This window comes from Alternaria infectoria (assembly GCF_024043175.1).
Source record: "Alternaria infectoria strain BMP 0036 chromosome Unknown scaffold_5, whole genome shotgun sequence".
Classification (NCBI taxonomy): Eukaryota; Fungi; Ascomycota; class Dothideomycetes; order Pleosporales; family Pleosporaceae; genus Alternaria; species Alternaria infectoria.
The window spans coordinates 114,358-139,123 of NW_026250694.1; the positions used below are offsets into that span (position 1 = coordinate 114,358).

Genomic DNA, 24,766 nt, shown 5'->3' on the forward strand with positions numbered 1-24,766 from the left:
GTCCGACGCCAGACTTCACTAGAATAGGTTTTATCGATAGTTCGCAAACAGATAGATCACAACGTCAACGCCAATAAAGCTCATGAATTTGATTGGTAACCGCATAAAAAAAGAGAATTATGTACCTCCCCACCATCCGCCACTTTGATCGATTTCCACATCCGAAAAAGCATCAAAGAAAACTGCAAAAACCACCTCTTTCTTACTCGCTCCGGGTATGCTAGTCATAATCGTCATAGTCATTAGTGCTACAGGCCGTGTCCTCGTTGCAGGTTGCAGAGATCTTGTGAGTCGTTCGGTGTCAGGTTGAGACTTTCTCCGACAAGCGTGCTGAAAGACCGTGAACGTTGCTCGGAGGTGGCGAGACATTTATAAACACGCTGGCCTCATCGAAGGATTCGCCTGCCGAAACAAACGATGCAGATTGTCGCGGACTCAACAATGGTGTAAGACTTCGCTGAAGGGCTCCCGAATCTCCAACCCGCAGGACCGGCGTCAAGTGAAAGCTGTACGAGCGTCCTCGTCCATGTTCAGAATCTAACGGTATCGGCTGCGACGGCTGTCGAACGATACTTCGTGCTCGTAGAAACGGTCGTCGTAGGCTGAGGCTGGGCGAGAGTCGTGGATAGACTTGCGTTCAATCTCGATTTCCCGAATGCGGCTCTTGCGCTTACGACGAATCTCGTCGGAGATCTCTACGAGGTGCAAAACGTCCTCCTGGATGAATGTCAGTACATGCACCTTGTACAAGGCGTTACAAACTTACGTATCGCAGGTACTCCATGACGTAGAAAAAGTCGTCGGTCTCCTCGCAAGAGTAGCCGCACGAGTCGATGGCTTCGCGGAGGACCAAGTCCTTTGTGATTTCGGTCCACATGTCCTTCTTCTTTTGCTTCACCGATCCCTGGTTGTAAATGTCAGTGGTATGTTCATCGTCGCCGCTGATGAACTTTGATCTGCGAACGCCGTTGTAGCGCTGCCAGGTGATCTCTTGGGCAGCACCACCGATGCCATCCATGCGCACGCGACTGGTGCCGGGTGGCACGTCGATGATGGACCAGTCTTTGGTAACTCCGTTCCAAGCTTCACCAGGGTAGGCTCGCTCAAGTGCTTTGCGGTTGTAGAACTCGGCTTCCAAATCAAAGTCCATATCGGGCATGGGGGCTGTGTGCACACGCCCTGGGGGGCTAAACGACCGCTCGCGGTGACGTACCTGGTCGCGGTTGAAGTTGATATCAATATCGAGCTCCTCGAAGTTGCTCCTTCCACGTCCACGGCTGTGGCTCCTGGCGGAATGTTAGGTTCTGTGTAATGGTATGTGAAGTGACTACTCACTCTCGTCGGTTGATCTCGATCTCGAGGGTCTCGTTTAGTGGAGGGGGAGGAGACGGGGGCGCCGGTGGGGGAGGCGGTGTTGGCGTGCGGGCCCTGACGACACCTGTACGACTGTCAGTATTGAACCTGGATTGTGTTAGCCACAACACTTACCATGGTCGATGTGTCGGTGATGTGTGATGATCTCCTGGATGATCGGGGGACGGATCTCTGGCTCAGGAGCTGGCGCTGGGGGTGGAGGAGGCGGGGATGGAGAGGGCGAAGGAGTGGGTGCTCGCTCCTCCTTGCGGCGGATGATGATCTCGTCTCTTATGACTTCGCGGTTGTTCTGGGGAGGAGACTCAGCGCGTGGACGGCGGATGACAAACTCCTCGCGCTCCCTAGCGATCAGATCGCCGCGGTTGCGCGATGGGGGAGGGAGACTCCTCTCGCGGTTTCTAATCGTCAAGGAGCTCCTCTCTCTGCTGGTGTCCCTGCCATCGCGGCTGAATTCTCGGCGGTTTGCGCGAAGCTCGAAGTTACCGTCACGCTCCTGGAAGCGGATAGAGCCTCGTTCAGCAGAGACGTCCCTGCCGTGGCGGCTGACTTCGCTGCGAGATGCGTGGAAGTCGATGTCGTTTCCACCGCGGCCCCTGAAGCGCACATCGTCGTCGTCCACCTGACGCGGGGCGGGTCGGCTGACAGACCTCACAGGGGGGCCATCACCACGGCGGAAGATGATGTCGTCGCGCTCTGGGGGGCCACGGGACTGCTCGCGGCGCTTGATGGTAATGTCCGTCTCGTCAATGTCGTCTGCTCGTCCGCGGCGTGTAGGGGCCTCGCTGTGACGGATGCTGATGTCGTCCCGCTCCATGCCCCGCATAGCAGAGGGCGGAGGCGGGGGACGGCTCCGAGTAGAGCGCACATCGTCGTCGAAGCCGCCGCGGCTGCTGCGGGGTCCTGCTCGCGAATAGTTGTCCTCATCACGGCTTCTCAGAACCATGGGGCCAGCAGTCGGGCGGTTGTAGTCCTCGCGGAAGAAGTCGGGGGCACTGCGCCTGGGGTCCGGGCCAGTGCCGCGGCGCAGCTCGAGGTCAAGCTCCTCGTAGTTGCGATCGCTGCGGTTTCCATTGCGGTAGAAGTCGCGCTCTCGCTCCTCATAGAGCTCAGCGGTTGGGTAGCGTCGCGACGACATTGTGCGGCTAAGCGACAAGTGAGCGACGGGCGGGGGGTGTGGTGGTGGGGTGACGTGCCGCTCTCACAGGAGACGGCGGATGGGCTGGAAGAAGGAACACGGGCAAGATGGTACGGGAAGGGGAAGAGGGATGGTTATCAAGGTAAGCAGAAGAATGGACTTGTGCCGTGGCCTGACGTTATCGAGAAGGCTGGCCCAGTTGACTCCCCGGCGAGAGTAGTGGGGTTGGTAGCAGGACCAAGGTCGGGCGCTGTCTCGCTCTTCTGCAATGACGTAACCTCCACGCTGCACTAAACCACCCACCCTGATCACCAGCATGCTTCCTGCCCAATGGCCGCCAAAGCCGCTGCACCTCTGGCCCAGTTCGCAGCAGCAGAGCAGAAGCAGTCGCCTGCACGCCTACTGCCCGTCGCTGCGAGCGCATGGCTGCGAAAATTTAGACATCTGTCTTCTGTCATGTGTCACTCGGCACGTTCACAGCCAGCGTTCCCACGAGGCGTTCTGGGGCTGCTGGTGTCAGTCTCACCAGAGCACCGCCCCAGGTGGAAACGCGCCGATTGACCCTGGGGCCTTCAACCAGATTCCAAGGTCGAAGTCAGGTACAGTTCGGGCGCCACATGGAGTCGCTACCTGACCGAACGACAGCCGCGCGAACTCTCTTACCACGGAACTTGGACCCATCGAGACAGCCTGATCGGCGCACTCGAGGTCCTGTCGTTGGTGAATCTCACCAGATCTTCGTGCCCAACAGCGTGCGACGGCGCGAGGCGACCCGCCTGTACCTCATGCTGATCTCGGCGTGAACTTCATCTCTTGGATATCCCTTCACATTAGACTTCACTCCCATAACGTGTCAGACTTCGATGAACTGCTGACTTGATTCTCGTGCGCTGCCCCCGGCACGATCCCTCTCTCGCCCAGCATCCCATGCAAGATGACGTTGTTCGGGCAGACTACCTTGGACTGCAATTTCCCCAGGTAGCGATGGTATTCCAAGACACTCTGGTAGTAACCAATAAGCAGAAATCCTTTTGCGCGACTTACGAGGTCGTGGTCGGTGGCATGTTGCGAGATATGGCGAGAGCAAGCCCTGGGCAGCCCTGCGAGTCGGACCATGTGGCATGTGAGCATACCCTACGTCATTGCGAAGCTTCTTGAAGTAGTCCAGGCTTTCGTATACTCGTGTGTATTTTTCGCTGCTTCTAACGCTCAGGATATAGAAACATAGCCCTGGAGTCCCAAAGACTTGGAGGCTGCACTAGACATCGTTGTACCTCCAGCCTGGTACGGCAGGTGCGGCGCGACGGTTACGCTAAGATGCAGGTGCGAACTTCCACAAACCTGAGCTCGTCTGTCACCTTTTACCAGCACACCTCTACAAGTGTTCCTCTATGCGCTTTCTGTTCTGCATTTCTCTCGGTATCTGTCTCTCACATGCGGAATTCATCCTTGTTTCTTCATCAAGGGTGTAGCCGTAGAGTTCCTGCATCTCCATTTCCACTGAGTTTGCTACGAGCCCCGTATATCCATCCCAATTAAATGGATTTGCTCACAAAACCCGCGATTTTTTCGATTTGTGTCAAAAGATGTAATCATGCTGCCGAGAATCAAATACCAGCACGACGTATGACTGGCTTTTCTAGTTGTGAACCCGAAGCATTACCCTAAAAGTATTCAGTAATTTTCGTGTCTATCCAAAGCATAAGCCAGTCACATCGTACTTTCCACAGTATACTTGACGTTTTCCAATCAGTCTTTAAGAGCGCACGTCTTTCTACAGTCCCAGTTCTCAGCATGGTTGTACAGCGCTGCTTTCCCGCTCATCGGCAGCATCACCTCTGAATCCACAGTTGCTTGTCCTCACTCATCTCGCAATCGCGCTTGCTTCGAGTTTTGTGTATTTTGGAGCGTTGCTTGATTGGGTGAGCGATTCGTTTGCCGTGGCTAGACCGCACCTTCCTCACGTTCACCGGCGACTGCATGTTTACATCTCACCGCGCGAGCTTCACGTCGCAGGCCACAACAACATAGCTCTCCAGGGCTGCATCTTCAGCCACTGTCTATCACTTCATATCTCAGCACGTATTGCATCCACTCGTTGACGAACAATCACGATCAAACATGGGGCGAGGCGCTCGTCTCAGCTCAAAGCGAGCCAACCAATGGGCAACCGGCAGCACGGCTTCTCACAGAAACCCGCAAGCACCGCAAAACAACAATGCGTACGCAACTCTGGAAACATTGGAGTATGAAGGTAAGTCTTGTCTCGTATCCTGTTTCGCGGCAGCAACACCAGCTCCGCATACGTCTTCCCGAGAGCTCTTACCTCCGCTTTTACTAGAAATCGAAATGAACAACGCTAAAATCAAATTAGATCAAGAAGTGAATGCCGACCTTACGGAGCGGTTCAGAGGCATGCCTTCCAGCTTTTCCGAACCCAATTACATCCCCCACGACGACATTCCCAGGTCCGGACGGCCCAGGCCCAACAACGATATACGTGAGTACTTCGAGCTAGCCAAGCTTCAAGTCGCTGGCGGGTCATGGCTAGACAAGCCCGAGATCCCTAGTCCCTCGGAAATATCACGCCCAGAATCTGATATCAAGAACGGCAACGAGGCACTCATCGAGGTTGACGAAACCATTCGCCCACACAAGCCAGAAGGTGCATACAAGGACGAAGAAGAATACTTGGGAACCAAGTACGACATTCTACGAGAGGATGCAGTCCGATCACTCCGCGAGATCATTGGCGAGGTTCGTGCAGAACCTTTCAAGGATGAGGCGGAATACAGCGACCAGAGTATTGGAATTTATGACCCCGTCTATATCACATCACTGGTATTTTCTCCGCGAGGACTCGCAACGCGTGTTGCCTTCTCACTCAGCCGAGTCAAGAAGCATATTCGGTAAGCCATGGCATGCGTTCTAATGCTGGGTACTGGCTAACAAATGCAGATGGGAGCAGTCCAAGAGATTGATAACTGGAACCCTTGTTGCCTTGTCGCCTACCGACGATGCCTTTCAAACCCAATGCGTTCTTGCCGTAGTCGCAGCCCGCCCCATATCTGCGCTAGAGCAAAATCCGCCTGAGATCGATCTCTTCTTCGCGCGTCCGGAGGATCAAGAGATAGATCCAATGCGCAAATGGATCATGGTGGAGTGTCGGAGCAGCTTCTTCGAAGCCAGCAGACATACTCTACTTGCTCTTCAGCATCTCATGAGAGAGCCGTTCCCGCTGTCGAAGTATCTGGTGCATGTCCAACAGGAGGTTGAGCCTCCACGTTACATCAAGCATAACCCTTTCGTCAATCTAAGCTCCCTCGTCAGCATGGAGGAGAGCACAGCATACGAAAACATTAACGTATTGGAGGATTGGCCTACCATGTCCTCGCACACCCTCGACAATTCTCAGAGCAAGGCTTTGAAACGGATGTTGACAAGCGAGTTGGCTATTGTGCAAGGCCCTCCGGGAACAGGAAAGACATTCGTGTCTGTCGTGGCACTGCAGATCGCCCGCGATAACCTGCGCAGAGATGACGCCCCTATCATTGTTACTGCACAGACAAACCACGCTCTCGATCAGCTGCTCAGACATACATCACAGTTCGAGCCCAACTACATTCGACTGGGAGGCAGGAGTAAGGACAAGGAGATCAAGAAGCGAACTTTGTATGAAGTCCGCCAGGATCTACCCCAGCAAAAACAGCCAGGCAGTCAGAAGATTCAAGCTACTATCGCACTGAGGAAGCTGACGGTTCAGTGTCAGCTGTTACTGGCACCTCTGGAAGCTAACAAAGGACCTCTCGATCATAAAGTCTTGCAGAGTCTGGGGTTGATGACCAAGGAGCAGGCCGAATCGCTCGAAATGGACTCACAGTATACTATGGGGGGTTCATTGACCGATAGTCCAGGAATATTGATGGAGCAATGGCTTGGAAGATGTCTGACTCCGTGCGATCGTCCGATTGGGCCAGACCAGTTCGACTGGGGATACGAAGAAGAAGACCTGGAGGTCGAGCAATTGAAGGAACTCGAGGCAGAAGCCGTGGCTCAGGATGACGACGATATCGAAGCTCTCCATGGACAAGTGGTATTGCTACGTGACAACTACAAAGGCACTGGAGCGTCGCTGAACAATGCCGATATTGCGAACATCTTGCGGAAGACGGACGATCTGACGATGATTCCCGTTACCCAGCGCGGCACCATCTACAACTACTTCAAGCGAAGCGCCAAGAAACTGATTGCTACTGAAATCCGCAAGATTGCTAAAGGCTATCAAGAAGCAGTCTTCCAACGTAAGGTAGGCATGTGGGAAGAAGACGTGCGGGTTCTCAGCAAAGCACGCATCATCGGCTGCACTACGACTGGTCTAGCAAAGTATCGCGCTCTACTTTGCGCTCTTCGGCCACGCATCTGTATCGTCGAGGAAGCGGCCGAGACACTGGAGGCACCTGTCACTGCTGCTTGTTTTCCAAGCATGGAACATCTTATCCTGGTCGGCGATCATCAACAGCTGCGACCGCACACCCAAGTACGTGCATTCGAAGACGAGCCATACTTCTTGAACCTGTCATTGTTCGAGCGTCTAGTCTGGAATAACGTCGCTTTCGAGACACTTACACGACAACGTCGTATGATTCCAGAGATCCGACGTCTCTTGTACCCCATCTACCAGGATACGCTCAAGGATCACAAGAGCGTGAAAAATCTCGATAATCGTCCCCCAGTCGAGGGCATGGGCGGCAACAACAGCTTCTTCTTCTGCCATGAGTGGCAAGAGTCCCGCGACGCCAACATGTCGGCCGTAAACGCAGCTGAGGCAAAGATGATCGTTCAGTTCTTCGACTACCTAGTCCTCAACGGTGTAGATGCCACCAAGATTACCATCTTGACCTTTTACAATGGCCAACGCAAGCAGATCCTCCGAGACATAAGGGCTCATCCGAATCTGCGAATGTACCCCGGCATCCAGGTTGTCACAGTGGATAGTTACCAGGGCGAGGAAAACGACATCGTCCTTCTTTCTTTGGTGCGGTCGAATCACAAGCACTCCATTGGCTTCCTGAGCTCTGAAAACCGAGCTTGCGTCGCGCTTTCTCGAGCGAAGCGTGGCTTCTACATCTTCGGGAACGCAGAGCTTCTAGCCTGCGAGAGTGGTACGTGGGCTTCTGTGGTTGATATCATGTTCAAAAACAAGAAGTCCAAGCCAGCTACAGGTCAAGAGCGACGCGTGGGTTATCAGTTCCCGCTGAAATGCCGCAATCACGGACGCAAAATATGGTGCGAAGTGCCCGAAGATTTCGATCTCATCAAAGGCGGCTGCGACATCAAGTGCGAAGGCTCGTTGCCGTGTGGTCATCGCTGCCCGTACCCATGTCACCCCTTCGAGCACGACATGATCAACTGCACACAGAAGTGCTCCAAGCGTGTCGAGGCCTGTGGTCATCCTTGCGTCGCGGAGTGCTGCGATCCTTGCAAGTGCCATATGTGCGAGCGGCGCAGTGGAGGCGTCAAATCAACGCTGAAACCAGCAAACGGGGCAATGTCGTTTCGTGGAGCCCGGCCAAACACGCGAAGCTTGATGCTCGAAGACACGCTGCCTGCGACCTCTAGACGTGCTGTGCGCTCCGACACACTCACTGCACGCATGACGACTCCAGGGCTATCGGACTGCAGTACCGTGCAGTGGGATGTATACGCTAATGGCGGTGGTGTCCAGGAAGATGACGCGCGAGCCTTTGCAAAGATGAAAGCAGAGGAGGCCGAATACCACGCCCGTAGGACATCTACACCCCAGACTGGCATTTCTGTTTCAGACGGCAGGCTTATCGAGATGTCGCCAGTGAAAGCAGGACCTGTTTCCAAGAACACAAACCTGCTCCTGGAACTCGACATTGAGCCAGAGCCTAACCAACAGACGAGCCGGGCGCATGCGAGTGCTGCAAGTCCCTCTTTCAATCTGCTCGATTGAACGACTCAAGGTAAAGAAGCCGTCACATGTACATTTCAAAATCTTTAGCTAACTTTTTGTTAGTATGTATCCTCGTAGGTAGCACACGTGGGTGGAGTACTTTAGACGTTATGGCAGCTTAGTACAAGGGGTTGCTATCTTACTGTAGTACCTTCGTGTTAACAACTGGATGGGCCTCATCTCATGCCCGGGGTATATAGCTGAATGTGCAAATCACTCCATCATATTCTCCATGCTTAGTCCTTCCTGTCCCCATCCATCTTGACCTCAAACACCTCGCCTGCCAACTTTGCGACCTCACCACCCAGTCCAGCAAGCCCGGCCTTGATACCCTCAACCGTCTGAGGCGTCAGGTTGCCGTTCCGCGAATAGAAGTCTACGCCCGCAGGCGTGAACAGGGTCTTCGCGAAGTATGTCACGACCCAGCCGTTCCCTGTGCCTTCCTCATCACCATAGCCCAGTATTTCCCACTTGCTCGTCGCAATCACCAGCCATCCCTTGCCACGCCAGTTGTATCCGAGACTCGCTACGCCGTCACCACCCTCTGCATCTGGCGCTGAGCCCGTGTTCGGTACGTCAAACGGCTTATCCACACCATGCACCGTCTTGATCTTCTCAGAGCCCAGGGATTGGTACGTGACGACGTCGTCGATTTGCGCGGGCTGCGTGTCGGGAATGGCCGTGTAGGTAATGCGAACGTTGCGCGACTTCTTCCACATAGGAAGCGTGGAGTGGGTTACATTCCAGGAGCCCGATAGCCATGACAAAGTAGGTGGTGCGAGCGAGGGGGACGGTTCGGTAGACGGCAGGGACGATGGAGCGCGGAGGGTTACCATGGTGAGGCGGCTGGTGATTGGCGGTGTTTGTGGAGGTGGACGCGTGGAATCTGGAGAGATTTTGTGGGTATCTCGAGGATGATGACGATTGGCGAGTGTTGATGATGATGAATTGGCGGTCGATGAGGTTGGAGGGACAACGGATTTTTTTCGACGTGGCTGGTTGGGCAGCGGTGTGGTGTGATGTTCCGCGCGCAGAAGTCGCGATGGTGTTGCGATGCTCAGTCGCCCGACGAGAGAGACGTCGAAGCTACTATATGCTTCATACTTACTTTTAATTAGCTGTAGATCTCAATCCCTTCTCTGCTCATCATCGCGTCTGCCATCATCATCAACACACGATAACGCGACAGGGCTAGCAGATCGACGCTACCGGGAGCCAGTGCAGCCGGATGCACGTGCCAAGCCACCAGCCGCAGCCCGCCACTCCAACAATAGATCGTCGTGTCCATGGAAAATCGGACAACCTGACATCACCATGCCGCGCGCGGACGCGTAACGCCCTTCCCACGGCAGTCTTGGTCGTCTGCCACGGCCATGTCCCGCCAGCAACGGACTTCCCAGAACCCGATGTCGCCAATTAATGCATCAAACCCATGTTTCGACTGCGTCGCGGCGGCTCTCGGTTGGCCGGGGGGTGACGAGGCCTGAAACTCTTGCACCAGTTTGTCCGCGTCGTTGCGCGGGCTGTGCAAGAGTACGAAGAGGCCGTTTGTGAAAATGCTCCGCGTGGCTCCACTCTTTGTGGCAGTTTGTGGCAGTTTGATGGTTGGTAGTGCGCCACTTTTTTTCTCTTGGGGCCCAGCTACCAGCTGTTTGCAAATGATTACTGTATACGGGTCTGGGTGGCTAGGCTGAGACGACTGCTGCGTAATGGTATAATAGCATATGTGACCCCAGGGTCTGATGCTTCTGGAGTAACTCATTTTGCTTTTTACAACGGTTTTATACATCGAGCGATATTGACCTTCACCTTGTTTGGGAGTATCTGATTGACTGCTTGATCTTTCCCTGCATACGACTTACGACTTCCGTTTGACGACGACAACGACCAACGGCTACTATACCGTACGAAGAGAAGGACTATCACACACACAACTCACACAACATGTTTTCAAGAAGCATACTACTCCAAGCTGCGGCTCTTTTGCCCTTACTCTACACACCCGCCTCTGCACAAAATGCATGCAACAACTCACCCGATCTATGCACGCGGCCATACAACAACATCACTTACCTAGGCGCACACAACTCGCCCTTCCTCCGCAACAAAGAGACATCCTTCTCCACATCCGGAAACCACTACTACAACACAACAATACAACTCGACGCCGGCGTGCGCCTCCTCACCGGCCAAGTCCACAAATCCAACGACAGTGGCAACGCAGCCTGGCACCTGTGCCACAGCAGCTGCGACCTCCTCGACGCCGGCACACTCGAAAGCTGGCTCGGCGAGATAAAAACCTGGATGGACGCCAACACAAACGACGTCGTAACGCTCATCCTCGTAAACTCGGACAACGCCTCCCCCGCCGACCTCGGCGGCGTCTTCTCCTCCTCCGGTCTCGACAAGCTCGCCTACAGCCCGCCAGACCAAAGCACCGTGCCGCAAACATGGCCTACGCTCGACACGCTCATCGGCAACAACACGCGCCTCATGTCCTTCGTCGCTAGCCTGGATGAGCCCTCCGCGGAGTTCCCATACCTCATGGACCAATTCACCTACGTGTTCGAGAACGACTTTGAGAACATCTCACCCTCAAACTACTCCTGCAACCCGTCTCGCCCCTCCGCCGTCGCTGGAAACCCGTCTACGGCCCTCGAATCCGGTCGCATGTTCCTGCAGAACCACTTCTTGTACGAGACGCAGTTGTTTGGCATCCAGTCGCCCAACGAGACGTATGCGAACGTAACGAATGCCGAGACGGGCTTTGGTAGCTTGGGTGAGGCTGTACAAGAGTGTACGACTGTTTACGGAAAGCCGGCCAGCTTTGTTATGGTAGATTTCTTCAACGTGGGACCCGCGATTGCGAGTGTAGATCGCGCGAACGGTGTTAGTGGTGCGCAAGGAAGAAAGCAACTGAGCACAGAACCGCTGGTGCAGAGCACTGGTGCTGGTGTGAAGGAGAGTGGAAGTCTACTGGCTGTCGTCTTGGCAGTCGGTGTTGCTGTCCTGTTCGGAGCGTAAAGTTGGGATTAGTTGTACGGCATCTTGGATTATCTGCATGGCGACGGCGTTTTGGTCTTGAGATCCTGAGCTTTGACTCGGATATGGGTTATACTGGGTGGCATGGATTTGACTTCGTTTTGGGACAGAACGATTGACACGGCACTTGTCACACTTTGCTACGTCTGGATATGTAGTTTAAGTAGAGATAGATATGATCTTACGATTGAATACGATTTATCAACCTAGTACTACACACGCTCTTCAACACGTCCGTTGCTTAATTCTGCTTAGCTGACTATTCTTGGAAAGGCGTAAATTTCTCTAGAATACCCTCAGCATCCTTCAAATCTCCCATCAACACTCGCCTATGTGCCTCACTCCTGACGCGAATCTCACACTTAAACTTCTGCGGCCGGATGTTAAAACCCTCTGTGTACGCAAAAGTATCATACTTGACCCCTTCCTTGGGCTGGATATCGAATGCCCACAGAATCTTCGCCAACGCAATGTACAAACTGTTCTCCGCGAGGTTGGCACCTGGACAGATGCGCCTTCCCCAGCCAAACGAAGAGTGCCCTGCTTTCGCCGGATGAGGTTTGCCCGTAAGTGGTGTGGGAGCCTTTGAGCGTTCAGCGAGCGCTTCGTCGAGGAAGCGCGTGGGGTCGAAGTGGTGCGGGTTAGGATAGTACTCCTCGTTTAGGTTGATGGCCCATGAGTTTCCTAAGACGGTGGTGCCAGAAGGGATATAGTAGCCTTCATAACGATCGTCTTCTGTGGATGCATGGGGTGTGCCACCCAAGACTGCGACAGGACGCCAGCGCAGAACTTCCTTGACGAGAGCGCGAATGTATGGGAGGCTCGCTTCGTCTTCAAATATGGGGCTGCGGTCCGCGCCAACGACAGTGTCCAGCTCACGGTGGGCGGCATGCAAGCTCTCGGGGTGTGTGACCAATGCCAGGAAGGCGGTGCATAGAGTCGATGCCGTAGTATCAGATCCAGCGCCAAAGAGAGATGCTGGGATGTAGGAGAAGTTGCGATCCGACAGCGGGATGTGCTCTTTCTCTCGTAGTTCTAGAAGAAGCTTGCACAGCGAATCTGGGATATCGTCACCCTGGACTCTTGCTCTCGCTAGATCCGAGCGCACGACATCCACCAGAGCCATGTTCGCAGCTGCTTCCTCGCGACCACGTGCTTTTATGTCTGCCTTCCAAGGTGCCAGCGCATCTGGAACATGTTTGAGGATAGGGAATGACTCGGCGAGGTACTTTCCAGGTACGTTTAGCGACGCCGCGACATGCATGAACTTGAAGCGCTGGTGGATGACGTTGGCGTTGAGCGAGTCGATGCGATGTCCGTATGCGACACAGAATACGATACTGGAAGTGAAGCGCTCCAGCAGCTTCTCCCAATTCGCAGGGTTTTCGAGCAGCTGGTAGCACAATCGTGATGCCTCTGCGGTCTGTACCGGCTTGTATAGCCTCAGAGCTTTGGGAGTCATGGCCTGGTGTAGCAACTTCCTTCGCACACTCCACTCTTTACCATATGGCTGTACTAGTATACTAGCATTGTCCCATAGTATCTCACCCATGACTACCATACGTGGTCGCGACGAGTATTTCGTGCTCCGCTTCTCCATCAGCTCGACAGCGATGTTCGGGTCGGATATGACGACTGTAGGCTTGCGGCCAATCCATATCGTAAAGATGGGACCGTATATCTTGGACCATCTCTGGAACTCGATCCAGGGCTTCGACTTGGGTAGCTGATGCTTATTGCCGAGGAACGGGAGAGGTGTGGGTCCTGGAGGCATTCGGAGCCATACCCAGACATCGTGAAGGAGCGTTGCGAGGGGTACTGCGAGGACTAGTGAAAGCCATAGGTAGGGCGGCAGGTGAAGGAGGGAATCTAGTGCCATGTTAACTAAGTCGCATAAGTGAATAGAAGCTGCTACTCTCGAGGGTTGGCGAGGATGTATACGATGATATGTACTCACAACACCGGAGTTAGGCGATCATACAGACTCCAACGTGACGCTCGGCAGTTGTATTCGCTCGCTATTGTTGCTCCGCGATGGCGGGAAGAAGATGCGGGGCGCCATTCGGTCGTTCACCGTGTCAACTGGGCGCCACCACCACCTGTCCTCTCCACTCATATGCCATTACACGAATGAACATAAGGCCTCCTCGGAACTACGTCAAAATGGCTAGAGAGTCATTGCGGCTGTTGTGAGAGACAGCAATGACGCCAACTTCGAGCTCGGGGTAATTTACCCGCGTTAGCGTGTTGTGGAGAATCCCGCCCCACTTTGGAGAAGACACATCCAAATCCGCCATCCTGCTGCACTCGCATTCACTTGAGTCGAACCTACAATGATGAGGAGTTGAGCTGACAGTGTGAATATTTTTTATCAGAAACTGTTTTCGGCGAAGAGGTGTTGCTTGCGAACAGCGCCACGCGTTTACTGTCAGTGGTCGCATTCACGATGAGGTCTGCTGTAACCCTCCAAGTATATCAGACATAAATTTTCTATTCCCTATTCATCGTCTCTCATAACCTCAAGTGACCTCCACACCTGGATCGAGAACCAATTCTTCTCATTACCATCGGATATACATCGAAAACTCAACGATGGAGAAGCTCCCAAACGAACTACTCATCAAGGTTGCGTCTGATCTAGATCGCGAGAGTCTACGCTCGCTAGCATTGGTCTCTAAAAAGATGGAGCCCGTCGCTCGAGATATACTCTGGCGCGCCGTCCGCGTCCCCGATCGGACCTTACCTGACGAACCCAGCGGCATTGCAGCTTTAGCAAACATTCTGGTCCAAAATCCAAGTCTAGGAAAGATTGTACGTAGTCTTGAACTACATCCAGAAGATCGTATGGTTACTGTCGAGCCATCGCTGATGTCTCCTCAAGGGCCTTTCGAGCCTCACTCTTCACTGGGACAAGTCAACGAATGCGCCCTGGTTGGGTTCATCCTAGAGCAGACGTCTGAGCTGGAGGTATTGAAGCTTGAGGTATTGGCTGAAGAGCAATCGTACCGCCACGAATACGATTATCAACGCTATACGGATGCAATCAGCCCATTTGAGATGATCTTTGGGCCTCAAAGCTCATCGTACCCCGAGGGACTGGCGAAGCTCAAAGAACTGCACTTCAACGCCCAAGTTTTTGAGTGGTCTTGGTGTGAGTTACCATCGCTCAAGGTTCTGCACATAGGTCGCGGATGCCGCCTTCTAGAAGACACTAAAGTCCCGGACAACCTTACATCCTCTATCGATACACTCATATGGGACATGTGTACTTCTCAATTCAAATCTGAAGATCCCGAGAAGACCGACGATTTCCTCTCGCGCTTCTCGTCTCTCAAAGTATTGGAAATCTGGCTCTCTAACGTAATAGTGAAGCAAGCCGACCGAGATAGCCCACAGGAATACAGGAAGGTGGTCAAAGACAGCTTGTACGACCAGTGGATGTACAACGATAGCCTAGACGAGCCGCTTTATCATTTCGTCACAGAGCAGCTTTCGAGTCTGACGGATACACTAGACAGCTTGGCCTTGCGCATATCAGAAAAGGGCTGTGAGGATCGATGGTACGTTGGAAAACTCGATCATGCAGATTACAGCAGCTTTACTAAGCTACGTCGTCTCGAACTGCCCCACTGGCTACTAACAGGTCCTTCAGAAGAACGACCAATGGCGGAGGTAGGCGATATACTGCCTAGCACTTTAGAAGAACTGGTCATCACTCGTCTCGACGACGTGGAAGACAGCATCTGGAACATAACGGATGGTATTATTTTTGCGCGCCGTCACCACGGTGGTTTCCCTGAACTACGAAAGGTTACGCTAGACGAAATTGGCCGCCCAATTGATAAGGACTGGGCCGGAGGCCCCATTAGCCGTCTACAAGAGCTCGGTATTGAGGTGGAGGCTTGGGTGCCGGATTGGTCGTCAGATGAGTACTGGGAGTCACGATCGTCTTCAGACTCGGACCGCCACAAAGCGTGGATGAGCTCAGAACCGCGCCACTTACTTTTGCCCCCCAGGCCCAGTACCGGGCTTCTTTGAAGGGCCTATTTGACGGGCTTGTTGTTATTTGATTGAGCCTTTTGGACGCGGCGGGCACGAGGGCTGGCAACAATGCGTGTCGCATTTGCAGGGTTCGCTGCATACACACTATTGTAATCTAGTGTGAGTAGTCTCTAAGATAGCGTATGCTACGAGGAAGATGGAAATTTGAATGAGGTTTCTTTAGAATGCGGATTTTTTGCAACCCCCAGTCCGGTTCATCGTAATCATGGGAGCTCTAATCATGTGGAAGACGCAAGATTGCTTGTCAGTGCAATCAACCTAAGTGAACTTCATCTGTGTGACTTGTATGAATGGATTTCGCAGTGCGATGTGAAGATCTGAGGAATGATTACAGCTTATGAGCAGCAACGTTTTCTACCCCGTGTGTCAGGAGGCTTTGATCTCGAGACTGTCTTGAACTATGTCAGCAACGACCATGGCTATGCCGGGAGACCCGTGCCCAAGGTGCATCAATTCCCCGACCGACAAGCTTCCACCACTGCAAGCGACTCTGAGTGGCTCCCGCTGTCAAAGTGACCTTATCTGTAACCAGCGAGCATAGGCGAGCGTCAGCCCATACGCGTGGATATGATCGCCGAGGTGTCATACTGAGAGCTAGCCACCCGAACGCCGTGCCTAACGAAGCCCAAACAACGGGTCGCGCTTCTGGAGAGCATCCTGGTAGCGCATCTGTGCTAATAGTGTAGTGTTACCGACATTGCATACCGGGTTCGGCGCATAGTTCCTGCATATGAGTGGCTCGGAAGACTGATACAATGCTCCATTGGCGAGAACTGGGTCCGTGGCTGAGCCAGATACCGGGAATCTTGTACGACCGTGACTTCGAGTAGCGACCTCGCGCAGCTCACATGGCTGTCTTTGAGAGTCGTGATACCGGATCGGCTCGTAAAACGCCATCGAGGCACCAGTGCAGCGGGTCGTATGAGTACAAGCTGACTGTGACTGCAATATGAAGCTCCGAGTAGTTGTCATCGGTTCTGGGTTGTAATCATCAAAAGGGTTTCCGTGTTCATGATGCGGACTCTCCGAAGTCGTAGCTTACCCAAAACGGTCGCGTAGTGGCAGTCGCCACACCAGAGATGGCTGGCCGGTATATGCAAGGGCGTTAGGCGCATACCGAGCCGATCACATGTCATGGGCTGGAGCTAGACAGAATCCTTCACCGCCACTAGATATGCTCTTACTTTATGGTTGACGTGCCATTGGAACGTGTACGGGTGTGTGTGAGGTGTCGTGCGTGGTTACGCAGTGCAGGGATTGCACATCGGCTTCAGGCATCAAGAGCCAAGTGCGTCCTGCAGTCAGGCGTCGTCTTCGCGTCCATGGCCAATTGCCGGTGAAAGGGCCTGTCGGTCGTGCTGCTCGCAAGGATGACGCACCGACCCAACGAGGGGCAAGAGCAGGCGGGGCTACTGCTAGGACCCGAATATTCCTCCACGACCTTCCATGGCCGTGACCATGACATTTTCCCAGGAAATGCCGTCCTCCCATTGCGCTGCATGTCGGCGCGCGCAATCTTTCTCCTACAGTTGCGTGCAAACAATCCCCGCCACTGGTGTCATGCAATGTCTGATCCTCCGCATCCCGTTCCAGATTGCATGCTCAAAGGCGCTGGCAGCTGTCGAGCCAACGCATCAACTTGACAACACTTAGCATGGCCGTCCGGCAGACTACCCATGCATGTACATAGCTCCACCGGCGCTGCTTTTACACGGCGTTGGCGTCTGCGTCTGCTGCGCTTACTCTGCCTTGCTGCCTTTAGCAACGCACTGATGCCGGCCATCGACGGTACTGCTTCCACAGACGCGACCTTTCGCCATTGCACGCCAATTCGCTCCGCTGAACCTTCTATGCTGATACGAGCTGGCCCTTTTGTCCACTAGTCTCTTGTCCTGGCCAATTGGCACATTTAGCATCCAGTATCGCTCCGAGGCATCGTGGATCGGCTGCCGTCCACGGCCAAGGACACTCATCCAGCCCAGTCTAAATGACGCTCATCAAGCCGGCTCTAGCGGAAACAGACCTCAGTGGACGTAAGACCATGCACCTTTATCACCACAAGGGCGGGGTCGCGAGCTTGAGCCGGCATGAAGGGGTCAGAGCATTGCCCCGTTGACCAGCATGCTCCTAGTACGTCTCTGGCTGAAGGGTATAAAAAGAGGCCCTTTCACAGGCCCTACGAGCTTCCCTTCTGCTTCTGTATTCACTCACCTCTTTAGAGATATCACTAGATTGCACCACATTCAAGCCCTGTCCTGAGCCACCTCCAGTGCCTCATCAACCACTCAAGCTATCATACAACTTGAGCCTCGCTCCGACACACTATCCAACCTTTTCTCAACACCCATCAGAGATCCAAACGCTACCCAAAATGGCTGCCACCCACTCGTTCTACCAATTGCCCCAATCCTCTTACCCGATCAGCATGCCACAGAAGCCGGGCTTCTACTACCCGCCCCAACACCATGGCTACGGACGTGGAGCAGCATCACCACCTGAAGCTCCATCCAGCGTCACAACATCCGGCGTACCTTCTTACGAGCCGTCGGCGACTTCCAGCAACTACGCCGGTAGCGCAAGCGACTACGATTCGAGCAGTGGCTCTGCGAGCGTAGATCTTCTCGATTACATGGGCAGCCGTGTAAACGGCTCATTCGACCCAATGCCACTAGACCGCAGCTTAGCGAAGCAAGCACAAACGTAAGTTCCAAAACCATATTACCGCGCGACTGTTCGCGCGAATTCGTCTGCGTTTGCGGAACTGACACAACGTGCAGATCTGGCGAGTTGAACGCCAAGCATCGCGAGCTTCTCGAACTGCAACAACTTGCTCAGCGCCGACTAGCTGGCGCACGCATGAGCTTCGCAGACGGTATGAAAGCCGCGAAAGACGTCCAGAGAGATTTGCAATACACACAGAAACGCGTGGAGTGAGTTGACCGCGGCTTTAAGCTTGAACAGCGTGACTGACAATTTGGTAGCTCTCTCAACGAGCGTGCGGCGCGAAAGTACCCCGAGCAGTTCCGCACCGCCCAAGGCCGATACCCAGCACCTCTTGACTACTAGTTCTTTGCGCTTCTTACAATATTCGCCTTACGGCCTGTGGATGATACAACCATACAACTTTTCGGATTTTCTCAAAACACGGGCGGCATACGTTCACTTTACGATTCTACGGATACCATCGACTTCATCATTTCTTTTATAACTCAGGACGTCTCCAAACCGCTTACGGTAGAGGTCAAAACGCGAACTGTCGTTCACGATCCACTCTCGGCAGACGGCCTCGCTGCTTTAGCGACCCACACGCCGGCTTTTCTTTTCCCAAAAATATACCGCGGACCGGCCCGCTGTTCGATGCAAGCGCTCAGCGAATGGCAGCTGTCAATCGACTCAAGGCACTCGGATAGTGCGGCGCTGGCGTGGTCCATGCCAACGGTCGACGGGCCAGAGGCGAGCTGCGAGCTGGAAAGTTGGTACGCTTGCTCATTCGTCGGACGTGTAAGACTGGAAGGTGGGGTTCCAACGGCGGCTATGAAGTACTGAGCAAGGCTGCGTATTCTGTTTTCGTCTCCTTGGTTTGGGAAATGGACTGCTTTTGGATCGGCGTCATGAACTCATCATATCATGTGACAGACGGACGGACGGCTCGCCAGTCACGAGGATCTCTTTGAGATAGCTGCTTCATCTTTTTTTACGTGTTTATGTAACGATCCACTTCCAAGCGGAGTGACCCACCCGCACGCATGCAAAATGCACTTGTTGAATTAGGTTCAGCGTGAGAACTATTGAGAAACCGTGACTTCGAATCTGCTCAAGTGTACCATTGCAGCGGATATGTAAGATGCACCTGTAGACCTACTGACCTTACACATGCCCGATCCACATTCCAACACTTTAGCATCGACCTCAAACCTAGCCAGTTGCTAGCCATCCCTTAACCGAGCTGTAGTAGACCACTCCCAACACCCCAACCGATCTCAGCTAGCCCCATTCCATTACACAAAACAACACCGGTTTAGAGTTTCAGATCCCGCCCCACTACCCGTCTATCTAAGACCAGTATTCCAACCCAACAGACGCAAGCCACCTCATGTCGTGCAATCTTGCCCCACTCCACCATACCCCACCATACGACCGTTCATCCAACGTCTACGTCTCGGCCTCGCCAACTCGGAAGCAGGGCGGCCCAAGTGCGACTCGGGAAGTAGGGGGAAGGGAAAACGCGGCGGCGACCTCCGAAACCACGGACTTGTAGTTTCGACTTACTGGGATACGACATGATGATGCCGTGTCTTCCGGGGGTGGTTGTTGAGATCAGGAGTACGGGGTGTCAGATGTATGTGAGGTTATTGGAATGGAGTCTGACAGTGACAGGTTTTCTGCAGGTGAGGGGTATGTTGTGTAATGAGGACGGTTCCGAACGAGAATTGAGCGAGGTTGTATCGTGTATGATGGTATTTGAACAGGGACTGGGGTAGAAGTGAGGCTGTTATCGTTTGGAAGTTAGGTGTAAGAAAGCGCGAGTACATTGAGGCATGAAAGGGGATAGAACTGTGACTGTGATGTGGTATATCGTCTCTATTGAGATTGCCTCATGCATCCACATAAGCCATGACCATAGTGGTCGTGGTAGGGATCTACAGATACTCCATCTGACATATCTCAAACACGTTCACGAGTACTTCGTCAAACTTCAACCCCAGTCTATATTGACCCCCGGTTCGCAGCGATAGCACGAGACATGACGCGAGCGAAGCGGCCAGGCACATCCTGGTCCTGTTTCGCCGTCTCGATACCGGTGAGGATCTTCTTGATGCCAACCCCAATTTCGGTGTTACCTGTCATCTCCTGGATCTCACTGATGGCGCGCTGTTGGTCGGAATCGGAGAAGGCACCGGATTCCCGCAGGACGGCTGCCAGCTCGGACTGTGTGTTGACGTTCGGGACGGCGATCTCGGCGTCGAATCGGGCGAAGAGATCGAGCTGTGTGAGTACCGAGCGTTCGGTCGTTGTCGCGAAGATGAGTAGGCGACGATCCTAGGGTTGTTAGATGGATTACACAGTAGAAGCGGGATAGTGAGGCTACATACCTTTGGTGGCTCCTTGGCAAGCAGGACCTTCAGGGCAGCCAAAACGGTGTTACTGAACCTAGGGCCAATCGGCACCCAGTCCAGTAGGAGCTCGATCGAGTCGATGACAATGACGCTCAACGGACTCTTGTATGCGTCTCGGAAAACCTTATCAAGCTTTTGAACCTTTTGCATCTCACTATAACCGATCATATCTTCAGCAGAGATCAGCTTGATGAATGGGTAACCTGAGTCGATTGCCATTTTGGCAGCCAGTGCTGTCTTTCCGGATCCTGGTGGACCGTGTAGCGCAACAGAGAGCAGCGGACTCGATTCTGGTTTTCTGACCTGGTTGATGTATAGACGTCCATCCTCCAGTATATCCCTGATGAAGGGCGAGTAATGGATGATACCATGACGGAATCGCTTACTGAGCTCCTCTTCAGCGACACCAAAGAGCGGCTTGACGTCGTCGAGTGCGCTCAAGAAGTCTTGTCGCATGACCTTGATATCTTCTACGTCTGCTTTGACAGTAGTGCCGTCTTTGATATGTCGCCCGAATGCGTACGATGTGGCGGCTTTGACCAAACCGTTGAGTTCAGCTCCAGAAAAGTTCTTGGTAAGCTTAGCCAGCTCTTCGACGCTGACGTCCTGCTCAAGGACGTTGTTCTTACGCATCTTTGTTGTGTGAATCTTGAGAATTTGGGCTCGGCCGGACTCATCGGGCAGAGAAATCTCCAGGTGCACTTCGAGACGACCGGGACGCAGAAGAGCTTCATCGATCATGTCCATTCGGTTCGTCATACCGATGAGGAGAATGTTGTGTAGCTGGTCAACACCGTCGAGCTTGGATAACAGCTGGTTGACGACGCTGTCACCTACGCCAGTACCACTACCCGCGCCAGAACCTCTCTGCTTGCATACAGCGTCAAGTTCGTCGAAGATGATGATGTGTAGACCACTTTCGTCACCCTTCTCCTTTTGTTCTTTCTCTGCGTCCGCAAACATCTTTCGGATGTTCTCTTCTGACGCTCCGACGTACTTGTTCAACACCTCCGGACCGTTGATAACCTTGGGCTCTCGGGCATTCAGCATCTTTCCGATTTGCCGAGCTATCAAGGTTTTACCAGTACCGGGAGGACCGTACAGAAGCATACCGCGGACGTGATCAATACCCAGTCTTTCCCGAATACCTGGCGGGAAGATACGGGACGCGAAAGCTCGTCTAAAGATGGCACCGAATTCAGCATCTAGGCCACCAATGCCCATATCTTCAAACTTGAAGCCTGGCTGGATAATGGAGTTTGCCGCTGCGCGTCGCGCTGACGCCTTCAACTTGATGTCTGTCTTGGCATCCTTGAAGAAGTCGACCTGAGTGTGTCTTGTGAGGATGCCACGAGCTCGAGGATCGGTAATCGCAGGCGCGTTCGCCTCATCTTTCTCCATAGACAAATCCGCTAGCGTCACAGTTCGTATCGATAACTTGAGTGGTATGTTCTTGATATCGATCACAAGCTGCTGGCCTGGCGAAAGGATTTGGTTCTCGAAACTCTTCTTGAAGACGGTGGCGAGCTCGTCCTGGTCGTAAGGTGTCTCCGTGGTCTTCCTTCCCGCGAATCCGACTTCCACGTCCACTGCGCCCAAGTATGACTTTCCGCCGCTGTACGCGAAGTGATCGTATGGTGCCGCGTTAACAACCTCCTGGGGACCAAGCGATATGCCGGCCCATGTTCGCTGGAAATCAGTGAGACCGATCTCGCCCGGGTTGCATCCTTGTGTTGGTCGTGCGGAGAGTGCGTAGTTCCCGTTGACAATGATGTAGATATCGGAGCCGTCGGCGTTTGGTGGGAAGTCTTGAGGGGAAACTGCGACGCTTTATGGTGTTAGCCAATATCCCGAAGTTGTATAATCGTGGGGTTTGAGGAGGCCTGCAGGCGACATGGCCGCTAATTGTACATACATGTTGCCAAATGCGTAGGCGTTGCCTCCTGGGCTCTTGATGGGCCGCAGTTGTCGTGGAGGCCCGCCACCTCCACCACCCCCTGGTGGTCCCCTTGCGGGCATGCGCTGTTGTTGCGACCGGTCATCGTAACCCGCCATTCTTGTGTCTTGGCCTCGCGGAGGTCCTTGTGGTGGTTGCTGTTGCGGGGGTGGGCGTCCGTAACCGTCGTTACGGGGCGGTGGCCGAGGGGAGCTACCAGGAAGGCCTGGAAGTCGATCGCGGTTGAACATGTTTGGTGGTGGGAGGACGTCGCTATCGAAGTCGGGTATATAAAGTGAGAGAAGGTGGATGCCACGTATTCGTGAAGACGTTGGGAGGCAGCAGCAATGGGGCCTCACGGGGTCGCAAAGGTCTCCAGGCTACAGTATAAGGACAGGTTTATCCGGGTCGTGGTGTAATGTCTACTCCTCGATGATCTGTCCAGTCCAAAAGCTATGCAAGCCGAAGCAGAAACAAGCGTGATACAACCTGACCGTCAGGGTCTGTGATGCCGCGTGGGGAGCTTCAGGAACGCGCTTTGGCCAAGCCACACGCCACACGTCATCCCCGCCGCTCCGCCGCCACCAGGGGAGAGGCTAGGATGCGAGTCGTTTGCTGCATACACACGAATAAATCTCGACAACTTCATAGGGCCCAAGATAATGTATGCGCCTATCTGCCCCCCACGGAGAGCTGTACACCTACCCCCCAACCTGTGGACCCACATACCAACATGTTGAAGAACCTCACGCTGCTCAGTAGCCCTTTCCAAGATGCACTGCATCGCCTCCGCCATACCAAAGAGGACCTATCCCACAATGCAAACCCTTTTCCTGGCCCACGTTGAATTCTCCACCAGCAGGTATCTTGCCTTCATTATGTTCCGGCCAGTAGTCCTTTTGCAGCCACGCGTTGATCTCCTCGATCTTCTCGATCAAAGCCTTCGTCTTCTCAGGATCTAGCGAGCCGTTTCCGTCTTCCTGATCTTTGGTATAGATGAAGCGACCAATGGTGAGATGGCTTGACGGCACGACGTATCGCGATTCCACTTGAAGACCTGCATCGCGACACATGGAGAACATATCTCGGCGAAGATGGTGGTAAGTGAACTTGTCGTCTTCAAGCGTACGGCCAGAGTGCAGTCCTTCGCCAGCTGCAGGTACAAAGCTCAACGCTATCGCTGAAGCATCGTACCCAATCAAGGGCTTGATGAGGCGCGTGCGATGCTCGTGGGTATAGTCAGTCATGGCAGGTATCTTGTCTCGCACACTGTCGACTAGTTGCTGAATCTCTGGTGCCGTCTTCGAGTGCGTTACTTCCAGTACTGTAATGTGTTGGTTGTCCCGGGGCATGAGCCATAGATCTACTTTCATTAGAAACATAATACGGTAACCATGATATTGTGCCTACTTGGTGCTGCTGTTCGCAGTTCCTGTTGCACTCGAGCGATCATATCCTTGACTTGCTCTGTAGGACGGCCCCAGAATACCTGCGCATGATAAGTACACGTATTCATGTAAGTCGTACATCAGCATGCTTACGAAACAGTTGCGAGGATCTTTGAATTCAGGTTCGACAGTGGGGTCTTCCAGTCTCAAGAGTATGGGGTCTATGTTGACGCCCTGGAAGCTCGTATCGAGCATTTTCGCCTTTTGCTGCGCATTCCTCGTGGTCCGATGCAACTGGTACTTTTCTTGGATTCGTACCTGCGTTGTTTGCTAAGTACATGCAAAGATCAGATATTAAAGAATCTTACCGGATCATCCTCACATGCCGATATCAATGCATCATACGGGTTGCTGAAGGAGGAAGTCGAGACACCAGTGAGGTCCTCAAATGTGTTGACTGCCTGATTAGCCATGATGTGTGCTGCGAATCGTGGTGAATACAGGATAATGCAAGGACGCTGTATGATTTCTTTCAGTATTGCGGTGAAGGTAATACGAGTACCAAGCCGCGAGGGTGGGTACGTAGCTATACATTGAGCTGAATGCTGTCCGACTTCGCTACGTGGGATGGCACCTTCCCTCTCAGAGTAGCCTATCCGCTTCGGCTGTGCATGCCTCAAAGGGACACACACTAGCCCTCTCACCCTCAATTCACCTCATGGCCTACCTAGGTAT

The 24,766-nt window shown here is 53.5% G+C and overlaps 9 protein-coding genes across 9 annotated transcripts; 4 read left to right on the forward strand and 5 right to left on the reverse strand.

Moving 5' to 3' along the window:
• Window positions 1–537: 537 nt before the first annotated feature.
• On the reverse strand, window positions 538–2,509 carry J4E92_003737 (uncharacterized protein; the record flags this gene model as incomplete). The annotated part of the gene is made up of 4 exons (XM_051495133.1): window positions 538–717; window positions 767–1,286; window positions 1,336–1,438; window positions 1,489–2,509. 4 exons carry the CDS (start codon window positions 2,507–2,509, stop codon window positions 538–540), a joined length of 1,824 nt encoding a protein of 607 aa, XP_051354152.1.
• A 2,121-nt stretch (window positions 2,510–4,630) lies between these two features.
• J4E92_003738 (uncharacterized protein) lies at window positions 4,631–8,486 on the forward strand (the record flags this gene model as incomplete). Its single annotated transcript, XM_051495134.1, has 3 exons — window positions 4,631–4,763; window positions 4,884–5,418; window positions 5,468–8,486. 3 exons carry the CDS (start codon window positions 4,631–4,633, stop codon window positions 8,484–8,486), a joined length of 3,687 nt encoding a protein of 1,228 aa, XP_051354153.1.
• A 236-nt stretch (window positions 8,487–8,722) lies between these two features.
• J4E92_003739 (uncharacterized protein) lies at window positions 8,723–9,322 on the reverse strand (the record flags this gene model as incomplete). The annotated part of the gene is made up of 1 exon (XM_051495135.1): window positions 8,723–9,322. The coding sequence occupies one exon, from the start codon at window positions 9,320–9,322 to the stop codon at window positions 8,723–8,725; it is 600 nt and encodes a 199-aa protein (XP_051354154.1).
• A 1,108-nt stretch (window positions 9,323–10,430) lies between these two features.
• On the forward strand, window positions 10,431–11,510 carry J4E92_003740 (uncharacterized protein; the record flags this gene model as incomplete). The annotated part of the gene is made up of 1 exon (XM_051495136.1): window positions 10,431–11,510. The coding sequence occupies one exon, from the start codon at window positions 10,431–10,433 to the stop codon at window positions 11,508–11,510; it is 1,080 nt and encodes a 359-aa protein (XP_051354155.1).
• Window positions 11,511–11,787: 277 nt separating this feature from the next.
• Window positions 11,788–13,407, reverse strand: J4E92_003741 (uncharacterized protein; the record flags this gene model as incomplete). Its single annotated transcript, XM_051495137.1, has 1 exon — window positions 11,788–13,407. The coding sequence occupies one exon, from the start codon at window positions 13,405–13,407 to the stop codon at window positions 11,788–11,790; it is 1,620 nt and encodes a 539-aa protein (XP_051354156.1).
• Window positions 13,408–14,120: 713 nt separating this feature from the next.
• On the forward strand, window positions 14,121–15,566 carry J4E92_003742 (uncharacterized protein; the record flags this gene model as incomplete). The annotated part of the gene is made up of 1 exon (XM_051495138.1): window positions 14,121–15,566. One exon carries the CDS (start codon window positions 14,121–14,123, stop codon window positions 15,564–15,566), a length of 1,446 nt encoding a protein of 481 aa, XP_051354157.1.
• A 2,395-nt stretch (window positions 15,567–17,961) lies between these two features.
• On the forward strand, window positions 17,962–18,656 carry J4E92_003743 (uncharacterized protein; the record flags this gene model as incomplete). Its single annotated transcript, XM_051495139.1, has 3 exons — window positions 17,962–18,290; window positions 18,368–18,520; window positions 18,572–18,656. 3 exons carry the CDS (start codon window positions 17,962–17,964, stop codon window positions 18,654–18,656), a joined length of 567 nt encoding a protein of 188 aa, XP_051354158.1.
• Window positions 18,657–20,297: 1,641 nt separating this feature from the next.
• On the reverse strand, window positions 20,298–22,894 carry J4E92_003744 (uncharacterized protein; the record flags this gene model as incomplete). The annotated part of the gene is made up of 3 exons (XM_051495140.1): window positions 20,298–20,630; window positions 20,684–22,535; window positions 22,623–22,894. 3 exons carry the CDS (start codon window positions 22,892–22,894, stop codon window positions 20,298–20,300), a joined length of 2,457 nt encoding a protein of 818 aa, XP_051354159.1.
• Window positions 22,895–23,398: 504 nt separating this feature from the next.
• On the reverse strand, window positions 23,399–24,504 carry J4E92_003745 (uncharacterized protein; the record flags this gene model as incomplete). The annotated part of the gene is made up of 4 exons (XM_051495141.1): window positions 23,399–24,006; window positions 24,054–24,132; window positions 24,185–24,349; window positions 24,400–24,504. The coding sequence occupies 4 exons, from the start codon at window positions 24,502–24,504 to the stop codon at window positions 23,399–23,401; spliced, it is 957 nt and encodes a 318-aa protein (XP_051354160.1).
• Between the last annotated feature and the right edge of the window lie 262 nt (window positions 24,505–24,766).